The sequence below is a fragment of the Mastomys coucha genome, unplaced genomic scaffold (genome assembly GCF_008632895.1).
Source record: "Mastomys coucha isolate ucsf_1 unplaced genomic scaffold, UCSF_Mcou_1 pScaffold23, whole genome shotgun sequence".
NCBI lineage: Eukaryota > Metazoa > Chordata > Mammalia > Rodentia > Muridae > Mastomys > Mastomys coucha.
In genome coordinates this window covers 116958961-116969420 of record NW_022196906.1, presented here as the reverse complement: position 1 = coordinate 116969420, position 10460 = coordinate 116958961, and the positions used below count along the sequence as shown (strand labels likewise).

Genomic DNA, 10460 nt, shown 5'->3' with positions numbered 1-10460 from the left:
AATCATATTTATATACCATATATATAATTATGTTTTATATAATTATATAAATAATATAGTATATATAAGTATATAAAATTATCTAATATATATACAATCTATAAGTTATATATTATATAAAAGTATATTCATAAAAATACATTATACCTATAATAATATATTATTATATATTCTATATATAATATATATGTGTGTGTGTGTGTGTCTTTCAGTCTCTACATGTGAGTGTAGTGCCTGAGGGGTCAAAGGCATTGGATCCCCTGGAGCTGGCATTATAGGTGGTTATGAGCTGCCTGCTGTCAGCACTGGGAACTGAACTTGAATCCTTTACAAAAGGAGTATCTACTCTTCACCACTCATTTATTTTATCTGATTAATTTACAAGACTCACATAATGAAACTAAAACTACCTCAATGTACTGAAACACACACATACTACCCAGTTCAGATATTCACCTGCTCAGGATCATCTGCAAACCACTCAGATTCTGGGGGTGGGGAGACACCCTGCTTCTCAGCAGCTGGTTACAGAAGGTGTCAAGGAGAGAGTAGTACTCATCAAGTGTGAATGCTGGCTGTAACTCTTCGATATAAACCACTTGGATTCCCCCTAGAAGATTGCTTATTTGGTCTTCTAAGGCTGACATTCTCCTCTGAAGGTCAAAATAACTTGGCAAGCTTTCAAAAAGCTATAGTATTGAAAAGAGAGAGAGAGAGAAAGAGAGAGAGAGAGAGACATTCAGCTTTATATTACTTTAACTTCAGGAGTCCAATAAATGAGTTTTTTAAAAAAAAATAATATTTTTCTTTTTTTGAGACAGGATTTCACTATGTAGTGTTGCAACATTTTCTCTGTCCAATCACATTAGGGCAGTGACAGACCTGTGACAGAACAGGAATAGAGAGGTGGAGCTAGAGTGGAGGGGAAGGGGCAGGAAGCAGGAAGGAGCACAAGATCTTCATCATGGACAGAGGCAGAGGAAGATGACGATTCAGACCCCACGTGCTTATAACAACCAAGCTAAGGTTCTTACAAGGATAAGATAATTGGGTTAAAACATTGTCTTTACCATTGGGCTCTGAAATTATTATACTGGCATCTTGTAAATTGTGATCATATTATTATATAAACCTGATTAGATAATTAAGCCTTAAGAGTCATGCTTTACCAGGTACTAGGCACTAGATGAATGACTGTGGGGTGTGTAAAGCATTGCATTGAGCGAGATGTTGCTGCTAGTTGAGAGAAAATAGCAAGAGCCTGCTGGGACATAGTGTTGTGGCCGGATGGTACTGGCACTAGAATGTGGTCTGGCAGGAAAGAGAGTTTGCGGGGTGGATTCATTTTTAATATTTCCCACAACAATGTAGCCCTGTCAGTCCTGGAGCTAGTTTGGTAGACCAGGCTGACCTCAAATTTGGAGGACTTCCTGCCTCTGCCTCCTGAGTGCTGGGATTAAAGGGGTGTGCTACCACTGCCTGACTAAATGAGAAAGTTTTAAAAATTATTTTTGTAGATGGAATGTTCAAGTAAAGTAAAAAAAGACACTTATAATCCTGGAAATACTAATATTCAAAACAAACTATCAGTCGGGGGTCTTAGAAAGGAACAGAGAAGAGGCTTCAGAGGGAGAGAAACCCCAAATAAAATCAACCTTAGGGACAGACAGGCTACAGGCTTAGATGTGCACATGTATATTCCACATCCTACATATTCCGTAAAAATGAAACTAATTTCAAATTCAATTGACAAGCACAGTAAGCACTACTGGGCACCTACTGTGTGGGTGCCAGCAACACACTGCATGTAGGGTGTAAAAGCTTTTCTGTATTTGCTGAAGCTCACACTCTAGAGTCAAGAAAACAAAGCAGGACTGTGAGCTCAAGTGATGCCTGAGGCTGCCAGGTCAAAGCCAAAGCCAGGCTTATATGGTGGCTACCAAGACTTTTGACTTCACCAAAGTGGAATAGGATTTAGACATAGATGTAAGATGATTTAGGAGGTGGGGTGGCAAGGAATCAACTCCAAAACCAACAAGAGGCTGAGTGTGCCTGGTGCACTGCATTGTTGGTGAGTGGAAAGAGGAAAAGGCTGAGGGGATGGAGGAACCTGGGTCAGAGGACCTTAAGGGTGTAGGCTGTCTACTGAAAGCTGGGATCTGTACAAGGTTAAGAGGACTAGAAGGAACCAGGTAGTCTATCATGGAGGGATTACAGAGTTCTATAAAAATCCATCATCTACTAGTTGTTTTCTAAAAAAAAAATAATACCACTTGCTTTGCTTCTCCTCGTCTTAGGTTACTTATGCATGTACAGTAAGTACATCCAGGGTCTTTGAGAACTGTGGATTCAAACAGTGTGCACTGTATTTCTGTAATGGATGGTTCGTGTCTCTGAATTGGAGTGCAGACACACTAGTGAGGCTATAAGAATTCTGTCAACTCTTGTGTGCTTTGTTTCTACTGTCTTTTCACAAGTGCAGATCTATGTGAGATCACCATTCAGCACTGAGCAGAGTTCCCCCACAGCATCTGCCACGTGACCTGTCAGTGGCCAGATATCTAAGCTGCTGATTCCCATGTCCAGGCAGCCACAGCACTGTTCTTCCTTCCTGTGTATAGAACATACCCTTCAAACATTGACTTTCCCACCTATGCCTCTGCACACAACAGGGGTTTGTCCTCATTTCTGAGCAGGACTTATACTCACGTACATGAGGATTTCCTCTGCTCTTGGATACTATGAATATTTATGCATCAATTTCTGCATGACAGTTTTTCATCTTCCAGCATAAATGCCTAACAGTTGGGTCACATGCCAAGCATGTTCTTAAGTTCTTTTAGATGCTGTGTTCCTTGCAGAGTATCCGCCCACTAGATTCATGTCCGCAGTACAGGACAGCCAGTCCTCTGCGTCCTCATCATCACTGTGTGCTGCCATTTCCACTCAGCAGTTCTGATCAGCATGGGGTTGGTAACACTAACTTTTATTCGCCTGTAGTCATTTTCTTGGAGGCTGACGGAGTCCTGGGAACTTCTTACCTCTGTACAATCTAATCTAGGCCTAGAATGTGTTTAGCTTCTGAGACTAGCTCACCCTTTTTAGCTCTTTCTGAACTCTATCTGGCTGGTTCAACTCAGCTAATCTGTTTCAAACTCCTTTCTGAGCAGACTGACTCAATTTGGCTTCTCTCGGCTTCTCCTGAATTGCTGTGCTTGACCTCAAACTAACTCTTAACAATCTGTTCTAATCTTATGGCTGTTTCTTATTCTCTGGTTCTTTCTGTCTTCATTTGTGTCTAGCTTGTCCTTTCTTCAACCTGTCTCTGTAAAACTCCCTTCCTCTCCTCTTCCTCCTTCTCTCCCTCTCTCTGAACTGCCCCTTAAGTAGCTTCCCTTTCCACTCTCTTCTCATGAGAGTTGGGCAGATCCTATTCTGTCAAATCTTTCTCTGATTCATCACTCTTTCTGCCACTCAATTAGACATCACTTTCAAACATGGGAGTTCCTTCTACAAACTAATTTTACCTTCATAGTTTGGGATTAAAGGTGTGTGCTAAGGGCAAGTCTGTATTTCAGTCACAGGGGTTAATGGGGTGTGCTAAGGCTGAGCCACATCATAACTAGAAACAGCTTTTTTCAGCAAATACCACAATCTCAGGGTTCACAGTGTGACTGAATATCCTGCAACAGGGTTGGAACCCATCCCTCACAACATGTTGAGAACACTCTAGCTCGGCCATGCATCCCCATTCTGCATGTGGTTTGTCTCTTTGGTAACATGTCTTTGGCACATTTTCTGTTTTTTTGTTTGTTTGTTTGTTTGTTTTGTTTTTTGTTTTTAAACTTTGAGTGTTAAGAGTTCTTATACATTTTAGATACAAAATGCCTACTTAATATGTGGTTTGAAATACTAAAAGCAACAGTTATTATCATCATTTGGTTTTTCAAGGCAGGGTTTTTCTGCGTAGCCCTGGTTATCCTAGAACTCACTTATTTATGGTACATAGACATACATACATATAAAATAAATCTAAAAATAAAATTTAACAATATAAAAAAAGTTCACATCAGCTTTATTTGTAAGATTTTAAAACTAGCCGGGCAGTGGTGGTGCACACCTTTAATCTTAGCACTTGGGAGGCAGAGGCAGGTGGATTTCTGAGTTCGAGGCCAGCCTGGTCAACAGAGTGAGTTCCAGGACAGCCAGGGCTATACAGAGAAACCCTGTCTTGAAAAAACAAAAAACAAAAAACAAAAAACAAAAAAACAAAAAAAAAAAAAAAGAAGAAGATTTTAAAACACATTGGCCTGTGAGATGATCTGTAAGCAAAAGCACATGCTCAAGTATGAGGATCTGAACCCAATCCCAGGAGCCCAGGGCAGGAAAAGAGAACTACTTCAGCCTGTCCTTTGATTTCTGTGTGTACATGTGCAGACATATACATGAAATAAAAAAAAGTGGAAAAGAAAGCTATCTTCACCTTCAAGCACTAGTTATGTGATACTCCTGGCCTGGAGGACTGGAGCTGTGCTTTCAGAGCTGACTTTAACAGTGCTATTTGGCATGAAGACACAGAGGCAGGTCACAAAGGTCTGCTTGCTTTTGGCCCTTCCTTACCCTTGTCCAGTGGTGGTGGACATCCATGGTTCCCAGCATCACGTGGCCCAGTGCACTCATACCAGAACGGTCTGTGAATACAACGGTGCATCCTGATGATAAAACACAAACCCTTGGTTATACCCTAGAGGATTCGTCCTTATAACACTGTGCAAATAATTATACTCAGGACTAAATCCAGAAAATCCTAGAGGCTTGTATTATATTTCTGCTTATTTAAAGGAACAGATTTGGGCTGGAGAGATGGCTCAGTGGTTAAGAGGACTGACTGCTCTTCCAGAGGTCCAGAGTTCAATTCCCAGCAACCACACAGTGGCTTACAACCATCTGTAATGGGATCTGATACCCTCTTCTGGTACGTCTGAACACTGTGACAGTGCACTCATATACTAAATAAATAAATAAATAAATAAATAAATAAATAAGTAAATCTTAAAGGAACAGATTTAAACATTAAAAAATTTTTCTTTTAAGAAAGGGATTTTCTGTGTAGCCCTGGTTGTCCATGAACTCCGAGATCTGCCTGTCTCTCTCTGCCTCCTGGGTGCTGGGGCTGAAGTTGTGTGCTACCCTTTTAAGAATGTAACTCTGATAAAGTCAGTTAGCCACTACAATGTTATAAAGGCATATTGTAGCACATGCTGTTGTGAAAGAGAGTGGACAACAGTTACCTTTTACATTCTGAAGTGGCTCCAGATTCTGCTGTGCTAGGCGGCTAAGACTGTGTAGCTGACTGCAGCGATGGGCAACTCCCCAGCCTCTCTGCCACCTAAGCCAACAGACACGACTACATTAACAGCAGCACCTTGGAGGATGAACAGGCTCTTACCCAACTGCCTGCTTCTTCAGAAGGTCAACAGTTGCTTCATGCTTTAACTGATCTTATAGTTTCAAGATGGTCACTATCTCTTATATTTTTTTAAAAAATCATTCCTGTTATTCTTATTGCAGTGTGTGTAGTAGTGGTGGTGGTAGGGTTTATGGCACTAAAGTGTCCAAGGACACTGTCAGGAGTTGGTTCTCTCCTTCCAAGTGAGGATCTAAGGACTGAACTCAAGTTGTTAAGCTTGCATAGTTAACACTTTTGCTCATGGAACCATCTCTCCAGCTCCACCTGCACCCCCTTAAACCTCCATGATCTCTTTATGTAGCCCAAGCTACTTGACCCTGAGGTGAGGATCCTGGGTATTACAGATGTGTGCTACTATACTATATTTGGTATTAAATGATTTATAAACTTTTAAGACTTATTACTGTGTGTGAGCATTAGGTCTGTGTATAGGTGCATAAAGTATGCATGTGTGCACATGTCTATGGTTATGGAGGCCAGAGGCCAACTTTGTGGAATCAAGTCTCTCCTTCCCCCTTTATGTGGGATTCAAGTCATCAGGCTTGGTGACAGGTGCCTTCAACCACTAAGCCATCTTGCCAGCCCGAAGAGATAGTGGATTTTTAAATAAAGCAACCAAAAAAAAGAAAAAAAAAAGAATTATCAGGTGTTGTGATTTGAATAAGAATGGCCTCACAGGCTCACAAATTTGAATGCTTAGCCACCAGGAACTGGCACTATTTGAAAGGATTAGGTGTGGCCTTATTGGAAGAGGTGGGGCACTGGGCATGGGCTTTGAGGTTTCAAAAGCCCATGCCAGGCTCAGGGTCTTCTCTCTGCCTACCAATCATGGTGTAGAACTATCAGCTACTGCTTTAGTGTTTTCCTGCATGCTGCCATGCTTCCTGCCATAATAACAATAATGAACTAAACCTCTGAAACTATAAGCAAGCTCCTGATTAAATGCTTTCTTTCATAAGAGTTGCCTTGGTCATGGTGTCTCTTCACAGCAACAGAACAGTGACTAAAACACAGGAGTAAAAGCATTGTTGTCATGGTAATGTACTGCAAAGACTTAAAAAAGAAGTATATTGTTTGTATTTTAAAATAAGAGGATGGGGTTTGGAATAGAGCATGATGCTAGAGTATAGATAGACCTTGAATACATACCTGGGTTCAGCCCCCCAGTCTCCCACGTTACAGAGACACACACACACATATACACATGGTGGAAAGGGGCAACTAATTCCTGTAGGATGACACCTGTTTTCCATACATATGCTATGGCATGTGTGCGAGTGCATGCGAGCGCGCGCGCGCGCGCACACACACACACACACACACACACATAAATGTAATAAAAAAATTCTACTATTATGCCCAAAATATCAAAGCTTAAATCTTCTGTTTTAAACAAAAATTCCTCATAGTGTTCTTAGAGATATCTGATTATATTCACAAAATGACAACTGAAGAATATTAGGTTATCAGAGAAATTACACAGCCAAATTCTTAACTCCTGCAAAGTATTAGCACTAGGTAACTCCCGTACTTTCACTACTTTTTACTTTAATTAACAGAGTATTTTTTGAGACAAGGTCTCATTACTCTCAGGCTAGTCTGGAACTTGTCATTTGGCCAAAGCCACCCATCTTCTGATCATTCTGTCTTCCCTCCTTAATCATGTGATTACAGGTGTATACCACCATGCCAAGTTTTTATGGTGCTGGGGATCATACGGGGCCCACTGTGTACTAGTAAGCATTTTATTAATGGAGCTACATTCATTCCTGCATATTTGAATGTGTGCACAAGTGTGGAGGTCTGAATGAGACTGGCCTCCATAGGCTCATTTGTTTAAATGGTTGTTCACTAGTTGGTGGAACTATTTGAGAAGGATTAAGAGGTGTGGCCTTGTTGGAGGAAGTGTGCCATTGGGGATGGGTTTAAAAAGCCCAGAATCTTTCCACCTCATGGTTGCTGTCTCAACATCTAAGCTCTCAGCTATTGTTCTAATGCCATATCTATCTGTTTCTGACCATGATGGTCATGGACTCACCCTCTGAAACTGTCAAGAAGCTCCCAATTAGATGCTTTCTTTTGTAAACTGCCTTGGTCATGGTGCCTCTTCATAGGAATAAGCCACTGTCTAAGACAACTACGGCATTTTCTTTATTACCTGATATCTGAAAGTTGCAGAAGCTCAGATAGTTCGTTCTTCAGACGATCCAGCTCCTTCCTAAGTGGCAGACTGTTCTTCAGCTTTTTAACAGCACCTTTCCCATTGCTACCTAACCAGGACCTAGACCCAAAACAGAAGAAACACTTTATCTTTCCACCAGTACCACACACATGTGGCTGCTGATAGGGGTCAGAGGCAGAGCACATGCCTTAATTCCATCCCCAGGACTGCAAACAAAAATAAAACAAACCAATCAACAGTCCCAAACACACATCTTAAACTAGATCTCTGTTAAGCTGAAATTTCAGCCAGATTTTTTCTTTTTTTCTTTTCTTTTTTTTTTTTTGGACACAGGATTTCTCTATGCAACAGAGCCCTGGCTGTCCTGGAATTTGTTCTGTAGGGCAGGCTATCCTTGAACTCAGAGATCTGCCTGCCTCTTCCTCCAAAGGCCTGTGCCACTACTGCCTGGCTCAGACCTTTACTTCTAACAAGCCTACTTCAAGAGGCTGCTTACCCTTGTTGAGTCATGTTACTGTTATGGCAATTTCTTTAAGTATTGCAAAAAATTAAATTTTAATCAGATCAAACCTATAACTAGGTTCTAGAGAAACAATTTTGAAGAATGTGAAGATTCTCTTAAGCCTTTAAATCTGTTTACAGTTGTGAACAGTAAACAGTTGTAAAACCTTGCTGGCTCATTAGCTCTTTCCTCTGCACAGTCACTCCACAGGTGAGGGCACAACTGAGAGCCATGCAGCACCTGAGCAAACATGGGGGTATGTACAGTTGCAAGAGAGAGGGAATGTGTCTTGAGGAAGGAATTTAAAGACTACTTGTGGATTCTAGCCTGGCAGAACCTCATTCTGCTTTTAATTTTAATACTGGGTTGCAGTACCCTATACTCTCAAAGACAACTCCTTTCTCTTTGCCTAGCCTTCTACCAGGCAAACCTTATCATTCTAGTTCCTTAGCCATGGAGTTCCCAGGGCACACCCAGGTGTGCCTTTTTACCACCCTGGGGTCCACTTCTTTTTCCCAGCCCAGCACCCAGCTGAAGTCTTGACTCATCTTCATCAAACTCATAATAAAATAGGCTCAGTAGAAAAGATGTTCTCTTATTCTTATTTCCTACAATATTTTCTCCAATAACCTAATAAGGAAAAATAAATGTTAAAGAATGTTTTAAGGATTAGAGAGAAGTAGCTGTCAGAAGAGATGTATTGAAGGCATCCTAAGCCCTTCCTCGATGATGTCACTTGCTGTGCTAAGAACAGACAGACACAGGCATGTGTGTTACTGTTACAGTCTTTGGTTGGAACAGTCAGACACAGGCACATGTGTTATTGCTGCAATCTTTGGTTGTTCAAATGAAGTCTAGAGAAAGAAGATACTTGGGTAGAGTCCTAGGGAGGGGAGCTGAAAAGGTAGTATGTGCTGTGTGTGTGCATGTGTGTATGTGTGTGTGCTTGTATGTATGTGTGCACGTGTGTGTCCGTGCGCACGCATGTATGTGTATGCTGTGTGTGTGCATGTGTGTATGCTGTGTGTGTGTGTATGCTGTATGTATGTATGCTGTATGTGTGAGCTGTGTGTGCATGTGTGTATGTGTGTGCATGTGGGTGCTGTGTGTATCTTCTGTGTGTGTGCATGCATGTGTATGCTGTGTACATGTGTGCATGTTTATGTGCATGTGTTTATGTGTGTGTGCGGGCGTGCACGTGTGTGTGCTGTGTGTATGTGTGTGCATGTGTGTATGTGTACATGTGTGTATGCTGTGTGTGTCTTCTGTGTGTGCATGTTGTATGAATGTATGTATGCTGTGTGTGTGTGCATGTGCGCGTGTGTATGCTGTGTAATGTATGCTGTGTGTGTGCTGTGTGTGCGTATGTGCATTTGTGTGTTCATAGAACGAGATGGTGGGTGGGTACCAGGCATGCCTGTGCAAGAGAAAGCTCCAGGAGCTGAAAGAAACAGTTTCAAGAGTGAACAGAGCACTCACAAAACTCCTCCCAAGGCATACCTGAAAAAGTATAGGATAGAGAGCTTAAATGTGCCTGGCAAAGCCCTGACAGAAGGTGCTTCCATCAATCATTTTAGATGTGAGCTAAAGCATTAAGATGTATCCAGTTTAAAACCTGCAAAATAATGAAATCATTATACGTTTATCAAATAAATATTTATCCCAGATATCCAATATGGTGGTGTGCTGGGAATATAGAGATGATAAAGTCTTCATGCAAAAGAAGACTTACTAGAAGGAGAACAGAGTGTCACAAAAAGAGAGAACTCATAAATTAATGTTGGCTGGATGGCTCTGTACATGGGTAATGTGGACCTGAACCAGAGGTGTATGGGTAAGAAGGGAGGGTGTGCTGATTGTGCAAATTCACCTACGGAAGAACCAGAATGTACAGATCAGATGGTTCTGCAGAAGGGAGGGCCTAAGGCGTGATAAAAGGGAAGAGGGGAGGATCATGAAGGTTCTGAACGGCAGAACAGGGAAGAGGGAGAGGATCATGAAGGTTCTGGACGGCAGGACAGGGAAGAAGGGGAGGATCATGAAGGTTCTGGACGGCAGGACAGGGAAGAGGGGGAGGATCATGAAGGTTCTGGACGGCAGGACAGGGAAGAGGGGGAGGATCATGAAGGTTCTGGACGGCAGGACAGGGAAGAGGGGGGGAGGATCATGAAGGTTCTGGACGGCAGGACAGGGAAGTGAGCCTTACTGCTAGGGAAATGTGCTTGTTATTTTTTGATTCACTACTTGGCATATCAATTAATCCTGTCCATACCCCTTTTTAAGAATTCTGAGATCAAAGTTGATCA

At 41.8% G+C, this 10460-nt stretch overlaps 1 protein-coding gene across 4 annotated transcripts in view; it reads right to left on the bottom strand.

The window, feature by feature from the left end:
- Tcaim (T cell activation inhibitor, mitochondrial) overlaps positions 1-10460 on the bottom strand; it is a 34147-nt gene that overhangs the window by 3850 nt on the left and 19837 nt on the right. For all 4 annotated transcript variants that reach the window (XM_031343934.1, XM_031343936.1, XM_031343935.1 and 1 more), the window contains 4 exons: positions 7629-7751; positions 5292-5389; positions 4621-4712; positions 457-689 (listed from right to left, as the gene is read on the bottom strand). In XM_031343934.1, coding sequence (XP_031199794.1) covers positions 457-689; positions 4621-4712; positions 5292-5389; positions 7629-7751 — 546 coding nt within the window. The remainder of the gene's footprint in view (positions 1-456; positions 690-4620; positions 4713-5291; positions 5390-7628; positions 7752-10460) is intronic.